Here is a 24,954-nt window from a genome sequence, read left to right on the forward strand (position 1 = left end):
AGATGCTGTAAATTATGTTTGCTTACTGTTCAAGAGATTGGCAGAATCAAAGGTCTACAGGACTAAAATTCTCTCCAAGCACTGTTAACTTTCTATCACAGAAATGTCTTCATTGGAAAGCTGTGCAAGGTTCAGAACACTCTGCTGTTAGCATTTTAATCAGATCTAAAGGTATATAAAGACACCCCACACAGAGGCACGGACAGCAAAGAAAAACGAACAGCATTTAGTGCATGATGCATGAACTACCAGCTACAAATAATTCATGTTTGCAAATGGGATTTTCTCCATTAGCTCAACCCACTCTCCACATTCCCAGTGGTCACAGACCTGGGGCTGGTAGCCAATGACGCTGATGCACCTTGGGTCCACGAAGGTGATGACCCCATCAGAGTTGTGCCTGGACAGGAACTCCGTGGGGACCGACATGCCGTTCATGTCCATGCACACGGGAGAGCTGGTCACCTAGGGCCAAGCAAGTCCACACCACAGTCACCTACAGCCAAATGGGACTCCACAGCTAAAGAACAGAGTCTGCTGGCAGACTGCTAACTGCTAAAGGAGGTCATAAATAAAACAACAGCACAGATAAATGACAGAACAGCCTTTAGGGCAGTTTGCAGGGCAAGCATCTCACCCCATGGCATCTATCAAGGCTTAACAGCACAGCAGAAAAACAAACACACCACAAGTTCCCAAGAAGGGGGGATACAGTGAGGACAGAAGTCCAGCTGGATTCACCTCACTTTGCAGCACATCAGGCATCATGGTTCCTATCTTTGTCAACCAAGAATGAAAGACTTGCAGAGGACAATACTGGCCACTCATTTTAGGATAGGAAGCCAACCCATTATCTGTAAACATAACCAACAGGACTGTTCAGACTAAACACTCATGTTTCAGGTGACATGAACCCCACCTGAAACACCTACAGAACATGAGCCAAGTCCTCCAGAGGCTGAGGTAGGAGACACTAGACCAGCAAGTGGCTGCTTATAATGAAAAACACAGTTCTCTAAATATTTCTCAAATCTCACCAGAGAGAACAATGTGTTTTCAGCTCTCTGCCTGAAATCTGTGCCATAAGGCCACTTCATACCCATTCTTTCCCACTGGAGCTACAAAGGAGACCACTGATTTTCTTACAACTTCCAGAGCTATCTCTGCTAACAATGCAAAATGAGCAAAATCTCATTTTTTTGCTAACTTGGAGTTGATTAGCCAGTTAACTGTACGCAAGATTTCAAGTTGCTGTTACAGAACAAGAGTTTCTAATTTGTGCACCCTGACTCCTTTCTGATTTAAGCCACCCACAGAGCTTCCTCCTGCCCTCCCTCACATACCCCAATGGCTCCTCTAAAGTAACAGACATTTTGACATCACTTGGAAATCATCTTTCTTTGGAAGCTGTAACACACAAACCCCCATAACTTCCTTCTTTCCATTAGTGGAATATATTACTCTTGATTATGAAAGCATGATTAACCTAAAAACCATCCCAGAGTACTTCTGTAGCTCTTGCATGGCCATGGAGAGCCACTCTGCAGACGTGCTAACGCTTGCAGGCTGTTCACCTTGGGTAAGACAGGTTTGGCACCTGTGAAAGGGTCAATCCACCTTGTCAGGAGGAGTGATCCCCTCCTAGCAGATGGCAGCGAGTGCAGGGGATCATGCAAGAGGCTCAAACATGTTCACCCATGGCAGAATTCCCAGACCAGGAAGATAAAAACTGTCCTCCCTGCTGTGGTGAAGGAGACTCACCACGACTGCTTTAGCTCAGAGCTCTGAACTCTGCTCAGCAATGCACAAAGGAAGGAAATGCACTACAACAATTGCAACTGTCTGCACAAAAAGGAAGGAAAATTCTGTTCTCCCAGTTCCTTCAGCTCGCATCTGATCTGAATGCACAGCACAATACAGGCTGAGAATAAAGCTATGGTTCCTGAAGTGCCTCTTGACTACCTTATCTTTACCATTTTCAGAACAACTCCTGCAATCACAGTTTTTCAAGTAGTTGATTAGCTGGAGAGAGAATGAATGGAAAAATGGCAGGGAGGGCATCACTGGCTTTGGGGGCCCCTTTAACCCAGCATCTGCAGCACCTGTACTGCCACGTTTCTCACTACCCACAGTATCCCAGCCCTACACATCCTAAAGACTGGCAGGTCTGTACACACTCATCTTCAGGAGCATCTCTGCTGTTGTTACTGGATTAAGTACACATATGCACCAAAATCAGCTTCATTTTGCTCTGCTGACAAGTTCTAGACAAGTCACTGACTGCACAGACATCAAGGCACTTTATAAACTGGAGGTATATTACAAGTTACAGTCTAGTAGCAAAACAGCGTGCAGATCTTTTACAACTACACCAGAACAATGATCATGCTTTCAGAAATAGTTTGTATATGGAAAGACTGGCATTACCTGAAGCCTTCCTATTGCCACGAGGCAGTATTTACTACCTTGTCCCACATCAGCATCTTCTTCTGGTATCGTCATTCCTGGAGCAAATGATAACAAATACTGTTATAATTAGGAAATTGTGATAAATAGAGATGCTGCTGTCCTGGCTCTGTACTTTTCTAGATGTTCTAACTCTTACACAATAACCTTATTTTCCCCTCTAAGATTCAGTCATTATTTCTGGGTTCAGATCAGATGATCCTTCTCAGTTGTGCTCAATCCTACATACCTCACATGTATACACACAGTACCCATAGCAGCAATTTTGATTGCTGCAGACAAAGCAGATGTTAAAATCCCATCATACACTGAGATGGCCAGTAACACTTCCACGAGTGCTGCTGCACCAGCAGGAACCATGGGGTCACTTAATATGGTCAGTGAATGCACACTATGTTCAGTTTTCTTCGTGAATAATATCTTATAATGAGCCTTAAAAACAAGGCACAGCCTAAATTAATCATTAATTCTGTGCTCATATTTAACAGCTGGTTTTACTTTTTTCTATAATGGCCCAAACGTGCGTCGTTACGTTGGAAGACTGAAAAAATGTGGATGCTTTGCTGACACTGCTCGTTCCAGCTGTGTAACAGGAGTAACTACCATAAACACAGGAACAGTTTCAAAACATACATGTGTACTATTTTCCATCTCAGCATTTCACAAATAGGAACATTCAGATTAGCACTGTTTGCTTGCTTGTTGGCTAAGCCTTGAGTTAAGGCTATTTCCCAACTCCAGTACTGAGATACCAAGCTCGTATGAAACACTTGAAAAAACATCCTCCAGGAGTGACACCACTGACCTATTTTAAGTGATCTATAAAACTCTTTCACAAGGGTTTTTAAGGAACTCAGTCATAACAGGCAGTGAATCATTTAAAAGGCACTTAAAAGCATTAATGGAATTAATTGCAAAGCAGCTACCATTTCTGAAACAACAGCCACTTCATTCTCTAAATGTATAATCCCCAGTAGAAGTCAATCTTTGGACAGTGCAGAGGATGACAGCACACCACTTTCTTAAATGACACCTCTAAAAACAGCTAAAAATGCTGCTGAATGAACTGAAGTCATATCTAAGGATGTTATTTTGTATCAAAACAGTGGAATCTTATCTGACCATCAGTGTCTAAATAGCACTTTACAGGTATTTTTTGGTTCTCTGATGCCATGAAGATTTTTTGCCTTTTTATACTCCTGTCATACCTTTTTACAACTTCTGTATTCTTAGTGCTTTTTGCCTACATTCTTGGACTTGTTTGTTCAGCTAGGAGACTAAACATTTTAGAAGCTTCACAGGTGTGCCCCAGACCCCAAGGTCCTCTCCAGAACATATTCTGTAAACCAAGATAGAACCATCCAGGGGAAGGTTCCTCGGAGAGAGGGGCTCATTCAAGCCTCTCATTGGGAAATCTTTGATAGATCTGCTAATTAGTAACACCTATAATGTTACACCAGATCTTTTGGGGGTGCATTGCAGTGTGCACTGAGGTGCATATGACCTGGACGTGTGCACCTGAGGATCCTTAAAATAAATACCAAGGTAAAATCCCTTTTTCCCTTCTAACCATGTATGACTCTTGATTTTAAGACCAGGAAAAGGCATCACTCACTGAACTATAATAAAATAAAATAAAATACAGCAAGTCTGAAAGAAACCCCCCCCATGTTTTTGTATAATATATTGAAAGTTGTTGTGCAATAATTTCACAGTCTGGGGGGCACAACATTATTTACAGTGCCCTGCTGGCAACCAGAATTTTACCAAGGGTTCTCAAGAGCTTTACAAAGGAGGAGCATTATTGTCCCATCTAACAAGTGTTGTGTTAAGGACGCAACTCCTGGCATTTTAGCTGGATAACCTTAACCAAAACATCCCTTTCAAATGGAGTTTTCCATTTGAGAAGGACAAATTTTAGGAATACTCCCTTCATTTCAAAAGCTTTTCCAGTCATTTCCTTAGTGGCACAGAGTATTGCAAAGGACAGCAAAGATAGAGCTGGACAGCTTCCACTTTGCATAATCTTTTTTTCTCTTCAGCTTTCAACAGTGCTTTCCTTTTTGGGAACTTGGTCCATGCTTGTTACTGCTCAAATAAAATCAAAGTAACATGAACAACCTCCAAAATTAAACCTAGCTAAGAAACATTATTTCTGATGTCACTCTGTTGACAAAGGGAGGCTGTTGTCCTAATTTTCATCTTTTTTTTTTTCCCTTTTGCCCAAGATGGATTACATTTGGTCTGTATAGCACATTGGAAAATGTATTAGTTGGGTTATGCCACAAGAGACTCTATGAATAAAAACCAATCTGCCTGGAATTAATCAATACATGACCCAGTGGATTGCTAACCCCTTCCCAAAGTGCCTAGAGGAGAAAATATGCAAAATAATTGTCTGCTTCTCTGCAATGTAGGTGCTATTACTGGCAGCAGTCCATATAGAGAAATTATTTTCTTTACTCTTCAGCTGATATTTCCAAAGATTCAACTCTGGGTGTCTTTATATGGGAGGGTGCATTTGCAGACGAGATTTACTTTTGCTTTAGCCCATTTCCTACTGAACACACTCCAGTATGGACAGGTAAATAAAGATGTGCACTGCACTTAATACCAGTTTGTCCAGCTCTTAACACAATGTAATATTGCTCCTTCACATCACCAAGTACCATCATTATCTCCAAAAAAACTTGTAAGAGCTTGGAGGAAAACAGCCACGAAACTGATCTTTAGGGGGCACCAACAAAATAAACACACTCCAGTTATTCACATTCTTTATGTGTAACCCTGCAAGAAGCTTTATTTCTCAACACCAAATATGCACCCCTCTTGAATAATAAATACAGCACTGTGCTTCCTGAGTTCATATCAACAATTGGCACAGCTAAGCCACAACTGAGCATCACAAATAAAACGCTGTGCCGTCAGAGGCTATATTTAATTTCCAAGTGTCCTTCACACCAGCAAGCAGTTTCCCACAGGGCAACAGCATGTGTTGGTGTGGACACAAGGAACTTTTCAGTTTTCCCAATGAGCTTCCAGTTGGCTCTAACAACCGAAAAGCTTCATTTTCTGCTTTCTTTCTCTACCCTTCTGCCCCAAATTTTCTGCGAGCCACAGAACAGCGTTAGTTGATTTATAGTTTTATTTCACTACACTAAGAAAGAAATTATTTCTAATTCTTTAGAAAGATGGAATTTAAGTGTCCAGTGGTCACTGGCAATCCCTTGATAATGCCTGTCTCCATTAGAACCATTTCTGATAGTTACTTGCCAGGGAAGGAACTACACTGCCTGACTTTATCTCCCATAGAAAACAATGGAAAAGTCTTTCACAAAAAAGGCTGTGGATAGCATACCAAGGATAAAAATCTCACGAAAAATCCCAATAAAAACTAAATTAATCACTCGTTCAAAAAAAAAAATAAAGCCTTAAAAATGACAGCACTGCAAGCAATATTCAAGCAACTATTTTGTTTTGTATTGGAAGAGGGAGTACTTTGCACAAATGTCCAGATTCTGGCCAAAACTTTAAAATAACCTAACAGCTTTGGCATGCTGTGGTTAAGATGTTACCGTAAGTCTGACTTGGAAGACTAAAATGTTTCTTTTTTAACTAAAGGAAAAAAAAAAAAGATTTCAACATTATCTGAATTTAACATTATTCTGTGACTTTTTATTTGAAGTTTTTGAAACATGTATCTATCTCTTTTCTTCACTATGTGCTTTCTGCAGATCCTTGCTTTGATTTACAGAAAACTACCAACATCCTGACAGACTTTATCTTCTCTCTCCACCAAATCCTATGGCATGAAAAAAAAAAAGCAAAACAAACCTATTAGGAAAGTATCATATGGACCACAGAGGACTCATTTCCTTCCAGGAATGAGATCTTCAGAGGGGAGAAAAACACAGAAGAAAAGCAAATCTTGCTTAAGTTGTAAATGGGAAGAAAAACCCAGAAGAAGGTCAGCACTTCTCAGTTTTATGACTGGTTATGAACTTGAAGCACTGTCTAGGCTGAGGATCACAAATTCTACCTGTGCTGCTTTGCTGGGAGCTGAGGGACAAAGGCTGGACTCGCTGCTCAGCCAGTTTCACACAAGGGGTCCTTTGACCTCATTTAGAATAACCCAACACCACACTCATTATTTAACCAAACACACAACATGACTGGCTGCAACATCCATCTGAAATATCTGACTCCTTTTTGCTTTGACTTCCACACCAAGTTCACCCTGATTACTTGAGGCCAGCACATAACCCATGGGGATATAAGTGTGTAGGTATCTTATGCCAGGTTTTGCACTTGATCTTAATTTTACCTGTCTTTTTAGCCACAATGGAGGAAAATGAACAGACCATTAACACATAGCCTGAACGGAGGGCAAGGCATGATGCTTCCTGTGTTTTCTCTCCCTTTTCTCAGTGAAGAAGGGGCTGAGGACAGTCTGTCAGTACACGAGCCTTGCTGCTCCACACAGGTGAGAAAAAACACAAAGGTAGGCTGGATGTGCAAAAGTGTTTTCACATTGAACATAGATCTGAGCCACAACACAACAAACCCAGTCCTTAAAATATGCCACCAGCTGTCTGTAGCTTATTCATTTTCACCTGTTTGAAGTACTCAAATGACTTCAGATTTGCACACACTCCTCACTGCAGCAGCACACAGTCTGTCACACCAATAATGATCACAGAACAGTTCTTCTCTGGATACATCTGTATCAACACTGATTGTTTTATTCAGTGCGGGACTAAAAAAACTGAACAGTGGCCACAGAAAATGCAATTCATCCCAGAAAGAGAAAATACCAAGTGCTAAATAAATGAGACTAAGTACAGATTAAGGGCATTTGGTAAGATTTGTTGTTTTGCTTATGAACAAATTGTATCGTGTATTAGCTATATAATGCACATGCCACACTGCATGTTTTGAAAGAAAAGGATCTGGAGTTTATATTAGAGTGTCCACTTGGCAATTGAAAAATAAATGCAAATTATCTTTTCAACTGCTGAATTTTTAAACAGCTGTGATTTAGCACAAGCCCATTTATTCCCAAGAATCCAGGGATGATGCAGGGCTTGCTGATTCGAACAAAGTAATTTTATTACAGGGTAGAGAAGCCTTGGCAAATTCCATTACTGCTGTGGTTATCTCATTTGCTTTGCAGATTATGGTTGAATTACCACTGGAAATGAGAACAAATGCAGTGATGTTGTCACTTATTTACTCAAACATATAGGGGAACAATTCAGCCTATGGATATTCCCATTCAACTTTGAAAGTCAATGGATACATGACAATCACCAACACAAAGTGGGGAAGACTGGGAGGGCAAATAAACACTCATGAAAAAGGCCTCGATTCAGTTCTATGTGCCCTGAAAAAGGCACTCAGACATGACTAATAGGAGTAACAATTTCGATGGTAACATAAAAGACCACTGAAATTCCACATAAGGCTGCCAAAATCAAAAACATCTCCTAGGATTGTGCTATAGTTTGGAGGCATGAACATTGTGAAGGAGCACTGGGATATCATAAGGGAGCACCATGTGATTTTGAGGAGTGGAGTAATAGAAATGGGATGAAATCCAACATTACTAAATGCATAAGCATGCACTTGGGGAACAGTAACAGTCATAAGCTAAAGCAACAGAAATAGGATGGAACTTGGTATTACTAATTGAAACATCACACAATTCAAAGCAAGATTTGCAGTTGAGAAGTGAGAAGAAGGCAGCCTGGAAGATACATATATATTTATATCAGATGCCTTAGGATGCCTGCAGGATGCAGCACACAAAAGAGAAGGATGCTGTATCCTACACTGCCAGGCAAGACAGGAAATATTGTTTGTGTAATCCATCTCTACAATCTCATCTGAAACAGGAATGTATAGTGCCAGCGACCTACATTTTGAGAAGGGGAGTGAAAACAAGAACAATTGCAGAGAAAAGTCACAAGGGTAAAGAGAATGAATTTTGAGAATGGAAAGTAGAAGTGGGCTGGATTGTCTTTGCAGAGTCCAGGCTGACAGGGTATAACCTCCTTCTGGAAATGCACCAGAACACTGGAGAGACACAGAGGCACAAGGCAGGAAAATTCCCATAAAGTAACTGACCTTCAGTGAAATAAAAACTTCCCATAAAGCAATGAGGATTGAAAATTAAAGAAGCTGTTAGGCATGGGGAAGCAGTGATGTTTTGGAAGAGATGAGATGGGGAAAAGACCTCACCAATACCAGCTGGGATTTGCAATGTGATTGATACCTGGGCACTGAAAGACCCAGAAGATCCTTTTAATCCCATGCTGCTGTCCTGCAGAACTGGTGGCTGAAGGGCACACACTGCCAACGTCAGGACCTAATGCTGACATGAGCTCTTGCATCTGCAGCTTTGCACCAGCAACACACACCCCTGAAGAGTCAGATCTCTTTAAACATCCCACAACATGCAGCAAGATTCTCATTCAAGCTAAACAAAATCTTAGTTGACCTCCACCTTCCTGAGGAGACATCCCATATATCAAGGTTGAAATTCCATTATGTTTGGAATTACCAATAGAAAAGTAAGTCTTTTTATAGAAGAAAACAGAACAGAAAAAAACATCCATTTTCAGAGCACTTTACAGACACTGTGCTCTCACACTTTTGAGATAGAAGCAAAATTGAAACATCTTGACTCCTATTAAATCCTATTAGCAACAAGAGGGGAAGTTTTCCTCTGCTTCCGAAACCGCCTTGCAGCAGAAAACCAACAAGAAGTTCACATCTGCATGCTGGTTGCACCCATTTGGTACAAACCACCTCTCAGGACTCATAATCCCTGGATCAATGTGATTTATGGCCGTGGTGTACAACCACAAAAGGGCAGGACAGCTCCTGGTTAGATTCATGCCAGCAGGCGCTGTCGCATTGCAAACAACCTCTTCAACTCCTGCCAACGCCAAGGTCAAGGAACCCCGCTCATAACGAGGTCTGGATGAGCTCCACTGTCTCCTCCTGGAATTTTTCAAAGGTAAATATTCCCACATGTAACACCGAGTTCCAGCAGGTAAATGTTTTTCTCCGTAGATCAAAGCAATATGCCAAGACTTGATTCCCAGAAAAACAGCCTCAAACCAGAATTTATCACAAATACTGAACGTTCTCGAATAACACCATCACTGTGAACATCCATGTGCCTAAACCGAAATGACATGTTTTCATAGAGAGGTGCTTGCAACTCAGCACTTAAGTACAAAAGCATTAACTGGTGTTTTCTAGAGGTACACATGCTTTGCATCCACCTTTTTAAAATCAGACCATTTCTATGTTGGTTTATCAATATAAGTTGAAAACTTTTGGCCCCAGTTTCTGGAATCCTGCATTACTGGCAATTCCTACAGCTGCTCTGTGACAGTGAAATTGAGAAGGGTGCCACGTGGAAAAAGGGCACTGAGTAACCTCAGCTGATTTTTTCTTACCAAAAGCTTCTCAAGGTAAGCTTTAATTGGTTACCACACTACAGTTCTCCCTGTTTTTCTTGCAGCATGCAAACCTGAGCCAGGTTTTCAGCTGTCCTAAGGACAGTTTGGTGCACACTGCCTTCCACGAGGGATACAAACCTGCTGGTGGCCAAGCCTTGATATAGCCAGTGCAATGGACAACAGCATACTGTGCTTCACCTTCTTTCACCGGGCCCAGGCCATTCCTGAATGAACAAGAAACACAAAAACATCACGTTGATTGATATGAAGAATAGCTTTATGCTTTCAAACTATGAGTACTAGTGATTTACCAGTATTTGCAAGTTATGTTGGAACCACCCAAGCGTCAGCCTAGGGTCCTGTACACTGCCAGCTCTGTTATGTTGCTATTCAAGCTGTACCTGTTTTCTTGTAATATTTCTCTGAGAAAGATATTGAAGATTGATTCAGAGATGGAGCTGGTGTAAGACAAAGAATTGGAGTGACACTTGCAAAGACATTTTGTTTGCAAAAAGATCCAGTGGGTGCAGAACCAGGTAACACTCCTGGAGTGGGCATTAACCCAGTGGCAAGTGAGAGGGCCGAGGGCAACTACAGCTGCTTTGTGGTAAATCAAGTAATAGTACCTGTATCTTTTTCTCATGGTGGTTATTCTGTTCAGAGGTAAATGATCCAGAGGAGCATTTCCACACCTAAAAGTAAATTAATACTTTAAAAAGCTAAAAAATTAATATAAATACACACAATGAAAATTTTGAGATCTTTATTACCATATGTAAGTAGGCAATTATGGATACTTATTTCTGGCAAAAAGTTGCATGTTCATGTTTTTTTAGAACGTGCTGCTTCCATAGGCTGAGCTTTTTAGGTGTGCTACAAATATTTTCTTTGAGAAAAATAAAAGAGACTAGGAAAAGATTCCCTTCCAAACTTCCCCAGCCTAAAGACTATTTGAAATTGATATCCCACATGTGGCTAAAGAATAGACACACTTCAAAATGCCATAAAACGAGTGTGAAAACTAGAGAAAAGTATGTCAGGTATCCCAAATATCCACACAGATCAATCTCAGTCTTCCTACAGCTTCCCTGAACAGAAAAATTCCACTGCCATCCACCAGCTACAATGTCTGTAGACATTAGGATAATGTTTTCAAGATCTAACTATTTACTCTGTCAAGTAACTTTGCTGAAGACTTGTTCATGTGTATTTTGTGGTATTTGTAAGTATGCCTAACTGTATAATTTCAACAATCCATCTGAAGCTGAGTAAATAGTTTGAAGGGTAAAAGCAGTTCATCTTTAATGGAAAAATAATAACAATGAAAGAAGCAACCACAAGGAAAGTTCACATTATCTGAGGCTCATTCCTCCCAGAAGGTTTTCTTTTTATTCCTTGAATTTTTTTTGCTTAGCAGTCACTGCCAAGGAGAAGAAACGAACAACTAAAATAAGATTTAGAAATACAAAAACAGTGGGGTTACTGGCACGTGTAAAATCACTCTCATGTACTGGAGTTTATAGAATCAGGGTGCTAGGAAATAACTGCAATCTGAATTGTTTTGAAAGCTGGGGAACAACTGCAAACAGGACACTAAGCCTGGTTTTCTTTGCACAAACAAGTCCTCTTAATATGATGTGCAGCTTGGAGGAAGAAAAACCAGTGTTCTCAGTGCTGCTCTGCTGGGCTGTATTTCTTCCATCCCAGTTAAGAGGGGGAAAAGGTTCTATAGCTCTGAAGTCTGATCTTACAGATATAAAGCATATAAACACCTCAGAAAGGCACCCAGGAGCCAAACATTCAGCATCCTCACAGGACTGGAAAAAATCCACCACATAACCAGAGTACAGGTATCTGTACTTTAATATGTCAAGTATTTTGCTTTGTGTGTTTCATTCTGTCATGAATTTTGCATTTGCTGTTTTCAGCATTTACACTGGACATAGCCTACAGATGATGTACTTTCATCAGTCTGTAGTTGATGTACAGCTGTGTACTTTCCCCTCCTAACCACTGACAAAAATTTATTGCAATAGAAACAGGGGTTTTAGCCTGCTAGCACTAAAACAAAAGAAGTGCTCATGACCCCCCCAAAAAAGCACTGGGCAGACAGATCTCTTAAAAGCCCAAACAATGCAGGAGAAGTTGGAAAACTGCAAATTAAAAACCCTCTAACAATTACTCATTTATCTAGCATCAGCCAGCTGACATCTGGTTAATTCATACCAGGCTTAGGTTAATTCCTACATAGCTGGCAGGTTTGCAACTGAATTCCTGTTTATCTTCAAGATTCTTCTAATATTCTTGGTTTGCTGAACAAATACACAGAGCTGGGCATTCGTTACCCTTGCAAAAGCTTTGTTTCCAAATTGTCAATTTGAGTAACTTTACTAGAAAAGACAATGGCTAACAGTCCAGGGGTGAAGCTGTCATGAAGTTCCCTGGAAAAAGGAACCCACACCCCACACTGACAATACTAACTACAACAGAAATGAGGTGCTGTTTCGCCTTTAACTGTGAAGGAAGACCAGGTTCAGTTTCACTCCAGTTGCTGAAGTAGTATTCTAGAAATACATCATGGGAGCGTGTCATTCCAGCTTTAGCTTGTAATCAAGGTCAAATTAGTGCAACAAAATGTCTGAAGTCTAAGCTGAGGACTGGAACCATTATGGGAATACAGGGTAAATGCATACCTCATCCTGCAAATGAAAGAGCGCCTGGATCCCATGCACATTCTCATTGAGGACTGCTGACCCTCTTTCTTTACTGTCCCAGTCTTCAAGTCCAGGATTCGTCCTAGAAATGCCAGGGAGAGCAACTGGTGTTGAGTACATAAATTTAATTCCATTTACTAGAAACTAAGATAACAAAAGTTCACGAGCTGAATGCCATTAGCCCAGTTAGGGGAAAAAATACCAACAAAAAACATCTTGATCCTGGGTCTCACAGGGGAGGATCAGTTATGTGCTGGTTTAACTAAGGATTTCAGCAAGGCTGACTCTGAGTCACAAGAGTGATGGCTCCTTCCTTGGCTGGCCCAAGACCAGCTTCCAGGGCAGAGTCAAATGCCTGGAGGCAAACAAGGCAATGACAGCAGGCACAGCTTTTGACTTGATCCGCTTGCTCCACTCTTTACCAGAACTGTGGATAAAGCAATATTTATCAATCCCCTGACAGCTGCTCCTCTTTTCCTGTACTTGTGCCTATCTAGAACACTCTCACCACAGCACCACCTCACAGTGGGAGCTGTCAGGATGGTGAGATGCACAAAAGACCAACCTTTTCTCCTTGATGATGAGATACAGGATTTGTTGCAACAGCACTTATGGTGGGGGCCTTTCAAAGCTGATAAAGAACTGACACGTCAACAGCATTTCTAATTTTCAGACAGATCAGTGAGGTGATCTGATTCACCACACAGCAACACAAGCCTGCGCAAGGTCCAGGGCCAGACCCTGCTCCCTACAACCCTCAGAAGCACACACCACAGGCACAGCTTGGAAAAGGGACAACAGCCACCCAGTCAGCTCAAGAGAGGACAAGACAGAGGGAATGCAAAGGTAGGAAGGGGGCAACAGATTAATTTTTTCATTTAAAGCAGAAGACTGATTACTACAGACAGGTTCAGATCAGGGACTTCAGGACACTGGGTATCACCCAGAATCCTTCTGCTTATCACCAAAGAACTAAGAAAATGGACTTTCACATCTACAGCTCAAATGCTAAGAGACGACTACAAAACCCAGCACAGACTAGAAATGAATCACTGGCCCAGATCCACAATGCTCAAGGGCTGATTGCAGCCACAAAAGTGACAGTGGGCAAGAGAAATGCAGTGGGAACAGCTGCCAGGCAATTAAACGCCGGCCACCAGTGCTGACAACACACGGCCATGAGCAAACCCACATGTTTAAGGTGGGTATCTTTCAGTAACTGAAACTATACAAGCCTGAGTCTTCACTGTGGTAAAAGTAGCCAGGTTTACAGCAATATAAGGTGCCTATTCTGTCTGTACTGAATTGAAGACAACATGCAGAATACATTCAAAGTCTCCCTCACCAGACCGACCTAAAAGTCTCTGTCCAAAAATTCAGTTCTGAAATAAACCTACTGCCAAACACTAAGTTCAGAGTTACTCTACCTCTAAATATTTACTTCCATCCATGAATGGGAATGAAATCATTACATAATAGTTTAAAGATTAACATTTTACATAAGGAATTAGGCAGCAGCATTTTAGTTTCAAGGTATACTCCAGAAAACTCCTTCCGGAGGAAAGCCACCCCTGCCAACAGAAGGTCAGACCTCACTTGGTGTCATGTCCAAGGTGCATCTCAGATGGTTAAGAAGTCAGCATGACTGGGGAACAATTCCTAGGGGTGCTTCAGTTTAAAGCACTGGTCTATATATTAATCCTGGTCTATGATTCAGGTGTGAGCTGGGAAGAAATCACACCAGACTTCCCAGCTCAGCTGTGCTGACCCCACAGCGTAGGATGGATCTGAAGTTCTAACACTCTTCCCTTCCCTGCACTGGACAGTCTCTCTCTGTCTCTATAACCAAAGTCACAGTCTATTTCCCCATCCCTTCAACTAATCAGACAATTGAGAAAATAAAATACCATCGGGCAGGAGGCAAACTTGTTCTCAAACCATGGCAATATATGATAAAGCACTTAAAGACAGAATATATGTGCAGGACCCAATGGCTGTCCATGTGAACAGGCCAGTGAAATCAAACCATTAAAAGCAATTTTCTCCCAGGGCACAATAGCTTTGTCATACACACAAACAAAAGAAAAGTTGTTTTCTGTGCACATTCTTTTTTCATTCCAATATAAATTCTTGAAGAGACACTAATATTAATCAAAAAACAGTGACAGTAAATGCAACTCAAACAGCTAATAGGAATTTCTGTTTTTATCATCCAAGAGCATCTATTAAAAAAAAAAAGAAGGACATTTCACAATTACGTGGCCACTAAGTCTAAAACTGCTGACACATGTTCCTTTGGCATGTCTGGAACCCCCAACAACAAGTGTCAGAGTTTTTAAATTTAGCTTTTTGTTTGGCAATGTCTTTGAAATATGTACCAGATAACAAATAGAGTTCTAAATTTTGCCCTGACTTACAAAATCACTGCAGGGGGTATGTGAGTCAGAGAAATGCTTGCTGTCCTGATATTATGACAAAGCTCTCTCAGCAGCTTGTTTCAATAGTCCAGTAACTATTAGGCCATGTGTCAACCTTGTAGAGCTCTAACAATGAGCTACAGATTTTTATACAGAACAAGCAGTTTGTGCCTCATTTGTTATTAGAATCTTATGATCACATTATATTGAAAAGAGGAAGAGTTATAAGAGTGTAAGATTAATCATAGCTACATATAGACATATAGAATTATAATTAATTATAGATTAATAGACTAAATCAAGGAAACTAACATAAATTGCACCTAAGAGTCACACAGGCAGCTCAGTTCAAGGAGGTGGAATGTCCCAATGATAGCTCTGTCACAGAACCATAAAATATTCCTATCTCTGTTTGTTCCAGCATCCTTGGCGATAAATGTTCATTTAGGTTTCTCCATGGACAAACACAAAGCACATCTGATGTCAAACTTGGCAATTATATTCTTATTAATAAGAAATATTAATAGGATGCTCTGACAACTTCTGTTAACTGAACAGTGCATGTGTGTCTTTTTTTAATTTCTCCTTCTAGTTTCTTCAGAAGAGCCGTTTTACAGCCCAGTGCCACCACCAGCTGGATCCCTTATGAGCTTCCCCATAAACTGCTAATTGCATGTAGCTCATTTTCGTGTTAAACTTTTCCCCTCACCAGCTCCAGACAGAACCCTGTGTGCAGCAGCACTGCTGTGACTGACACTGCTGTCTTACTGCTCTTTACAGCAGCTGCACAGCTCAGAGGAAACCAGAGTTTGCTCTGCTGAAAGGAGAAAGCAAACAAATGAGCACAATGCTGATTAGAATGGGCACATAAATCTCTCTGGCTGGTCTGGGTAGAACTGATAATCTGCTGAAATCTCCCCACTACAGTCCCCATCCAGAAGGCAGTATTGACTCAACCTGTAATAAACCAGTTGTTCTCTGAGCAGGAAAACCACTGTGTGATCCAGGAACCTGATGTCAGCTGCTGTGACAAGCAAGGGCTGGCACACAGAGACATGGAGGTGAGGACAATGGGCAAGTTCATTATTTGGGCACAATCAGAGAAGCCACATAAAGCTCTTACCAGTAAAAAGATAAGTTGGTAACAGATTCAAGTACTGAGCACATATGCCAGAAACATTCCCTGCAGGGTGTTTGCAAAGATGCTCTAAAAACATTCTCATGATGATCAAGGGAGCAAATGTTCATGTTGGCACTGATGTGCCCCTTGCGTGTGCAAACACTGACTGGATTATGCAGAAACCTTCCCCTTTTGGATCTCCAGTTGCTACTGAGAATGTTCAAACTTGTTTTCTGTGCTTGCAATGTTTTGAGATGAAGCTAAGCCAAGGATTGGCCTGGGCCTACTGAAGTTCATGGGGTTTCAAATCTGGGCGTTTGGCTCAGATCCACCTTCACACAATAGTACCAGCCTGTTGGAAGATTTGTTCCTCCACGTTTATGCACTGCATGCTAAGGTTTATAGCTTGGTAATCAAACACAGTCTGCTCTTTTCACTTTTTTCAGTTTCTCTTTTTTTTTTTCTTTTGTGGATTCAAAACTCCATAAACTTCAACACCTAATTCTACCACAAATGGATTTCTCTGCTGGATTTCCAGCTCCTAAGAATGCTGCAGTCTGCAGCTATAAAGAAGGGTGGTTGCATAAGGGCATTCTTCTGCAAAAATTTCAGTGCAAGTTGGAATGGTTGGGTCTGAAACAACCATACAGTGCTCACATCCAGTTTGCAGCATGGAAACACCCAGCTCACAGATCTCAAAAGAAATTTGTTTTGGCCTCATGTGCACAAATATACTGCTGGCAAAGTACATGATACAATTTTCCATTTCCTTCTAGCTCATCAGTAGATGGACTTTTGTCTTGCACAGAATCATGGGCCTGATAGGGAAACAGTCTGAATTAATATATGGACTCTCACCTCGACCTCAACACCTTCACCAACCCAGCAAGTTTCACCTTTCAGATGATAACATCTTGTCTTAAAAAGTCAGATATTTCATAATTATTCTCAGCCACCGATTGTTCACGTATTTCTTTCCAGGCAAAATAAAATAAAGGATAAACTAAGTTTGGTTTGGACAAGGTAACAAAAGATGACTTTGTGCTCATCAAAAATACTCCACAGGCTGCTCAAGGAAGACAAACAGAACACAGGAATACTGCACCCAAAAATCCTTATGAAAACTAAAACCATCTTTATCTTACTATGAAACCGGAAAAAGCAAGACAAGGATGGAGGAAAACAAGAGGAAATAATTAAAAATGAAAACAAAGTGATGGTCAAGGTACTGTTGCTGCTGAACACAGCTCCAAGTGTGAGCTCACCCTCAAACTAAAGGGTCAGGGAACAAAGGACTTCTGTGGCGATGCTCTGTATTAGTACATTAAATCTTTAGAAATTAGCAGAAAAGATCAGCTTAAAAATCTTTGACTGTTCTACAGTTTGTAGAGAATCAAGATACAGGTCACTGCTTGGGAATCACAGTCAAGTTCAACAAGACAAGGTGAAACTCTTCTTGAAACTGCCATTTATCAGTTTACACATATGCACTGACTACAGCTGAGGTGCTCAGCTGACAGAGTTCCTCTTCAAAACAACAGATGCATTACAAATGCATAAACAAAATGTCTCCAGTAAGATTAAAGAGCCTAAATTTGATCAATTTATGTTAAATTACTCTTGATAAGCTTATGCCAGAGCAATTATTCGGCATTAATTCAACAAGTAAAACGAAAGAAAAAAAACTTTACAATGTACGCCTTACTAATGTAAGGGATACAATTTTACCTCGTGTTTAGTGCAGCTCAGCAAGAGCTTTATGCTCTATTAAGTGTAATAAATATACATCCACCCTGTGGATTCCAATATAAAAAAAAAAAAATTACAGAACACATTAGGAATCATAACTGCCATGCAAACACAGTACTGGAAGGCTCTCCTTCCAGGATCTCATATTTACATAAACCAGAAGACGTTTGCAATATACAAATAGAACAATCTGAAAATGAGCACGGACAGTCTTTTTCTTAGCATTCTGGGGTTTTATTATTTACATAAAGGCAAGGCTCATAAAAGCAAAGATGTACCTACCATGCACATACCCATATCAGAGTACACACCAAACAGTGCAATCCTAATAAAACTGTACTGACAAGAAGTGCATCTCTCTGCCCCCTCAGCGAGAGGAAAGCAAACACATGAGCAATAGGAATAGCATCAATACTCAAAACACAGGTGAACTTAAGACCATCCTAACTTAAAATTACAAAGTTAGGGCAGAACCACAAGACTGGCATCAGTTACCCAGTGCACCTAGAACCAGTGCTGATTTTTACAGCCTGCCTCTCTTGCTGACATCAAGGTTACAGCGCAGCTCCCAAAGCAATACTCACTGTCCTGCTGTTTACTGTAACATTCCTCTTTCACATTCCTCAATGAGTAAATGGTCTGTTCTCCAGACTGTCTCCCCTGTGGTGCAGGAGCCCCTGGTTCTGCCTGGCAGGTGTCTGGTAGCACAGGTCATCCCTTACTGGTACCACAGCCTTTATGGACCAGAATCACCACCTCCATCCCTGGCTTGTGGGAAACTGAGGACCAGGCAGAGGGCAAGGTGGGGGGGACAACGACAAAAATGGACACGTTCCTATCATGTGGAGATTGTTGATGCAATCTAAATCTTCCATGATATTAAAATCATGATCCTTTCAGAGGTTTCAAGGAGAAAGAACCACTGCAGGTGGAAATAAGGTCTCCCCATGCACACTGCCCACTCTTGCTTCCCAGCTGGCCTGACTCTACAGGGAGGATGGGATCTGCCCACGTGGGACTGCACCCTACCAACCTGCTGTACAGCAGCACATTTACACCTCTCTCCTCTGCCATTCAGGATTCTGTGCCTGGCAAATCCTCCACAAGAACAAAGCCAAGGGGACATTGGTATACTAATATCCATTGAGAATACAGTAGAACTGTAAAATCAGCCAGCCTCAACACAGCCTGGAACAACATCAGGGACCACACAGGACTTCCCAGCTGTGATTATACTGCACACATACCAACCAAGACACTTGTGGGGTGGCAGGGATAAAATGCAGTTGCTCTTGCTCCAAAGCTGGCACTGCCTTCCACCCGAATGTTATGAGACCGCTTCAGCTCTTCCAGGCTGGGGCTTCCCTGCCCTCACATCCTTGTTTTGTCCTGCAGCAGGAAGCAGCCCCATAACCCTACCCCACTGCACACACCACTACATTGCAAAGCACTGTTAATACACTGAGAAATAAATGTGTTGACTTACAAAATAGACAACTGGCTTGGAGCACATGTGCTGTCAGCAGACATCACAGCAACTTCCAGAGGACTTCTACACCTTTACTGTTATTTTGAACATGAGGACACTGAACCCAAAGGAATGGTTTCTCCTGCCTGCAGTCAGCCAGCAGCAGAGGTGCAGCTAGGAACAGGGTCCAAGCTCACATGACTAATATGAGTTCTCAACATGCTGTAGATAAAAATACTCAGTAATGTAATGCACACTGATTCTCAGTAAGTCCATATAAATCCCATGACACCTATATGCTTAACAGGGCATAATCAGCTTAAATTTATGCTTCCAAGAGAAGACTACAGGCTGAGTGTCTTATTTATCTTTATATGCAGTGGTAACCTCTGGATGTATCAGTATAAAACCTGAAATAAATTAGCCCAAAGGTCACAAAGATGCTCAGAGGGCAGGAGCACCTTTGCAGTGCAGACAGGCTGGGAGAGCTGGATTGTTCAGCCTGGAGAAGAGAAGGCTCTGGGGTGACCTTAGAGCCCCTTCAGGTACCCAAAGGGAGCCTCCAGGACAGACGGAGAGAGATTTTTTACGAGGGCATTCAGCAAAAGGACAAGGACGAACGGCCTTCAGCTGAGGAAGGGCAGGTTTAGATTAGACATGAGGAAGAAATTCTTCACTCTGAGGGTGGTGAGGCCCTGGCACAGGCTGTTCAGAGAAGCTGTGGATGCCCCTTCCGTGGAAGCATTCAAGGCCAGGTTGGATGGAGCTCTGAGAAACCTGGTCCAGTGGAAGGTGTCCCTGCCCATGGCAGGGGGGGAGCATGGAACGTGGAGATGATCTTTAAGGTCCTTTCCAAGCAAAACTATTCCATGATTATAAATATAAACCATCAAAGCTCACTCTCCTCACTAGCTTAGCTTCTCGGGGGGATTACTTGAACCTCTCTAAATATGTTAAGGTTTACATCATCTAATTGCAAAAGGCGTTGTATAAGCATTAGAGTCAAGTTATGACATTCCCACAATAGAATGAAGAGTTGATCCAATCAACAGCAAAGTTAAAAAAATAAAAAAGAAGTAATGCAATTGAAATGCACCTATTTTTAAATATCTGTCTGCTTCCTACTTACCAGCTGGAAACACTGACCCACAAGGGGGAAATTGAAAAGCTTTCTCACCCCCTCTTGTTTTTCAATAAGAAACCCCTCATGTTACACAGTTGTTTGCTTAATACAACTTGTTATTATAAAAGCTCACGAGGCCAAAAGGTCCCTGCTGTGCCTGCCTTCATGTTTGACTAACCAGTCTGCATCATGTCATTCTCCACAGTGTTGGGCAAATATGCATCATTTTAATTAAATTAAAAAGGAAACTATGTGGGCTTTTGAGCCTTGCTATTCAGTTAATTTTAAGGGACTATCTGAAGGGATAGTGTTACAGATCACATGCAAGTCTCTCTGCTGATGGACCTGGAAAAACTGGACTTGAAACTGGAGCAAATAATTCAAAGCATATGTTGAATGTCAATTTGTAACACAAAAAAGCCCCCCTCAAAAATCAACCCACAAAACACTTTAACTAAATGTATGTTGAACTCCCAAGAATGGTGACTTAAAGCATGGGACACTTTCAGAATACTAAATAAAATAGCTTATAGAAGCCCATACAGATGTGTAAACTCTCCCTAGACATAAATACACAGCATCTATCTGTGATCTCTGCAGGTGTTTTTGGCACCTAAACAAGCACCTATGACAAAGTTCATGGTTCCATGATTTGGGCATCTGGGGTAGCCCTTCTGTCACAAATATCAGATCCACCTGAAGGAAAGACTGAGCTGGAGAAAACCATCATAGTAAGGCCTGCCAGTGATCCAAGGTACAAACAGCTCCTCAAAAGACAGTTGGACTTTCTCTAACTAGAAAAAGGGATGGAAACCCCAGAAACTCCAAAGCACCGTCAGCAGACACTCCCAGGACAGAACAGCTATCCAAAATAACACTGGAATACGTAATTTATTTTTCTACCATTCACAGCTGCATAATAAATCAATAGATAAAGGTTGTAAGTAGCTCCTAAATTAACCTATTTGTTTCACTTGGATGCTCAGCAAGAAGCTTTACTGAAAAGCCCTTTTGCCAAAAAAGCCTCAGCTCCTGGCATTCTATATTATTTGTACTTCATTATCAAACTCAAGTAACTGGGATTTATGCTTTATTAGTAAATACTAGTATTGTCTGGTTCTGAAATCTGGCTCTAGTGACACACCATGGAATAGCTCATTAGAGGAAATAAATAATGACCACAAGATGACCTTGTAAGATATTTTGCTGTGGACAGAATTAAATTTAAACACATGAGAAGGGAACGAGAGGGAGGAGAAAAAGGCTCAAGGACGGTGTCTGGTTGTTTTTACAGACTACTTCTTTAGTTCAATTAAAATAAGGTGTGAGGGGCAAAATATATCATTATAGTATAGTATTATATGTATGTATATATACATCATTTAATTCTCTTTTCAAAGACTCAAGACACTTAAAAATTCCAGGCAAAAGTCTCCATATTGCAAAAATAGAAAGAAGAATGTTTGATGATGTAAGTTCACATCCCAGGGACTGCAATAAAACAGCTCAAACTGAAGAACACTGCCCATGGGCCACGTTCCCACCCTGGTTGTGAGCTGCCACACAGGAGGCTTTTCCCTCCATGGCTCCATGCAGGGTATCAGAGAGGAACAAGTGGGAGCTGTGGAAGGCCAGGGAAGGATCAAAGACCTAGAAGTGCTGCCTTGGCTGCCACAGAGCTGAGCCTCAGCTAAGGATGGAGAGATGACAGCAGCACAGGATAAATCAATTATGGGTGGAATACAACCACACACAAGGCACCCCTCCTCCCCACGCCTCCCTAGGCTGCTACTACAACTCATCACAAATAATAAAATATTTTAGTGCCTTGTATTGACTTCACTGAGACAACACAACATTCAAAGCTCCTGTTCCACAAGGCAGATGTTAAGGCTGAGCTCTCCCAGCATCTGTTGCCATCAAAGCACAGAAGCACCTGAGAGGGTTGCAAGTTTGCCAGTGCCAAAACCCTCCAAGAGGCACACTTGGACTGTTTTATTGCCAATGTGTTAACCAAAGAAGTTGTTTGGGTATTTGAAAACACCAGTATTTTTGAAAGGGGGGAAAAAACCCCACTAACTCCATATATCTCATCATGTTTAACAAAACAGAGCAGGTTGAACAAATACTGACCATTAAAGAAGTACCTACCACCCTTGAAATCCAGCAAGAGAAAGTGATCCAGTCCAACATCTGTGATAACAGACCCAAGAATTCAGCAGTTTCTGAGTGGGAAACTCAAGGTGAAGACGGAAAAGAAATGGTAACCACAAAACCCACTTACACGTGCATGTCCAAACACCTGAAAATTCACCCTAGAAGCATTCCCTAATGCTAATCAGGTGTAGTAAGTTTGTCTCAGGAGTACTAGGCTAAAGTTCTTTCCCTGTTTTGGTAAAAGCATGTACTGACCTCTTTAAACCACCATTATAATTACCAAAGTAATTTTTAAAAAATGCCATTTATTATCACTGGTTTTCCTTCCAGTACTATCCACCCAAATGGAATGTGTGAGCAGCAGGGAGACCACTGGACCACTGTGTTTGTGTAGGAGTTGCTTTTGAACTCTTTTATACATAGTTGGCTTCTCCGAGCATTTGGGATTTTTTTTCCCCCCAGAAACAGTCCTAGAGACCAAAGGAAAACAAAATTCTCTTGGAATGTTTGAGAGATTAAATGTACTATACATTTAAAATATGATCACTTGGAAGTACATATTTTTTGAGGGCAGACCATGTGTTTTCCTATTTCTGTGTTACCGTCTAGTGTGTCAAAGGGCAGGAATGGCACCCGAGGATGCCCTACAGTCACAGGCTCCTCGTTTCCTGCACTCATTCATTTACTTGCAAACAGAATGGGGATGGAAGAAGCAGGACATTCATTTCCTCCAGTAAAAAACCTGCAGGCTGAACAGACTGAAGTTGAAAATCCACAAATTCCTATGCTTGGCACTGCCCAAGTTCTAAGGCCATCTCTGGCTGGCACTGTGACCCTCCTGCTATGAAAACAAACAGTCCAAAAAAATGTGGGCAGGTCTTTTTCTCTGGAACAACGGCACAGCAATGGGCTGGTGTGGATGGAAAGTCTCACATCTGAAACATCCTCTTCACTCTCTGCAATGCCAGTGGGACCACATAACTTTAACTGAAAAACAGGTATCACATGATGATTTGGTAGTTGTCAACAACAAGGCAAGTCTCTTTCCAGATTTCACACTTAAAAAGACAAAAAGATGCCTTGCCAAAATGGGCTTTTTCTACAGTAAAAACAGACTGGAACCTGATATATTCTGTTCACATCAATCACACATATATATTCTATACATGGCAGTATGTTTCAAGAATTGTCCCTTCTTATTCAGGGCAACCACAGTCTTGAAGCACCTATTTTCAAAAATCTCTCTGTTACCTTCCTTTGCAGGTACAATAATCCTGACACAGCTGCCTCCAGCCTCCACCCCTCCAAGGAATAAAGTGGGGGCTGTGTGGGTATGTGTGTGTGGGTGGAAAATCCCATAAAATACTGAGTCAAGTCTTGGACAGTTCTGCAGAGACATAAAAGAATTCAGGACATATCATGTCTATGGAAACTTTCTCTCCTTCCCATCCCACCAGCTTTGCTGTGTGTTGTTTACTGGGTGCCTTGCTTGTCTTCACTCTACAGGTTGTGGTGCTTCCTGGACATTCAGTGAAAACAGCTGATGAGGAACCTCTGTTTTTTCCTGGGATAAAAAGCATGAGCAGCTATTAACTCCCTATAAACAAAACATTATACAACTCATTCCCTACCTGCCCCGAGGCAACAGTCTTACTAGTCAGTCATTCTGTACTAAGATGTTAAAATCAAAAATACTGGGATCTGGTTTTAATTCTCTGTTCTCTGACTTCCTGATCTGCTGGGCTGGGCACGTTTCAGAGACAGATGGTTCTTTAGGATTCATGTACTTAAAAGAGCTCACAGACAGAAATGAAAAAAAAATAAAGAAATCAAGTGCTGTTAGTTGAAACAGCCCTCCACACGCAGAGTACCTTTCTGATGCATAAACCTCTGATAAATGTGCTCTTCAGAACCAAAGGCTACAGAACAAAGTCCCAAAGGAGCTCTACGACAGCTTCTTGTTTAGTCAACTGTCTCAGCAAGAACACACTTCCCTGAAAAAAGGGATTTTTTATTTCTTTTCATTTTTTTTCAAGGAGTGTTAAGAGCTCTGAGTAGAAGAGTATCAATCTTTGACAAGTCTACAAAAGACAGAGGAAAGACAGACCTTCTGACAATATATTTTTGGTATAGAACTTCTGGCACAAATACCTACAAATAGACTTTCTTGCCCTTTTTTGTTTTTTTTAATAAATAGGCTGATACAATTTGTAAGTGGATGTGGAGAAACTAATATGGTGATTTGCCAGTATAGTGCAGAACTCAACC

General features: G+C 41.3%; 1 protein-coding gene across 1 annotated transcript in view; it reads right to left on the minus strand.

Moving 5' to 3' along the window:
• Positions 1-24,954, minus strand: part of ARNT2 (aryl hydrocarbon receptor nuclear translocator 2) — an 84,405-nt gene that overhangs the window by 34,564 nt on the left and 24,887 nt on the right. The window contains exons 6-10 of the mRNA XM_008640073.2: positions 12,632-12,734; positions 10,565-10,630; positions 10,077-10,162; positions 2,428-2,504; positions 331-465 (exon numbers count right to left, since the gene is read on the minus strand). Coding sequence (XP_008638295.1) covers positions 331-465; positions 2,428-2,504; positions 10,077-10,162; positions 10,565-10,630; positions 12,632-12,734 — 467 coding nt within the window. The remainder of the gene's footprint in view (positions 1-330; positions 466-2,427; positions 2,505-10,076; positions 10,163-10,564; positions 10,631-12,631; positions 12,735-24,954) is intronic.

This window comes from Corvus brachyrhynchos, unplaced genomic scaffold, assembly GCF_000691975.1.
Source record: "Corvus brachyrhynchos isolate BGI_N302 unplaced genomic scaffold, ASM69197v1 scaffold97, whole genome shotgun sequence".
Lineage (NCBI taxonomy): Eukaryota > Metazoa > Chordata > Aves > Passeriformes > Corvidae > Corvus > Corvus brachyrhynchos.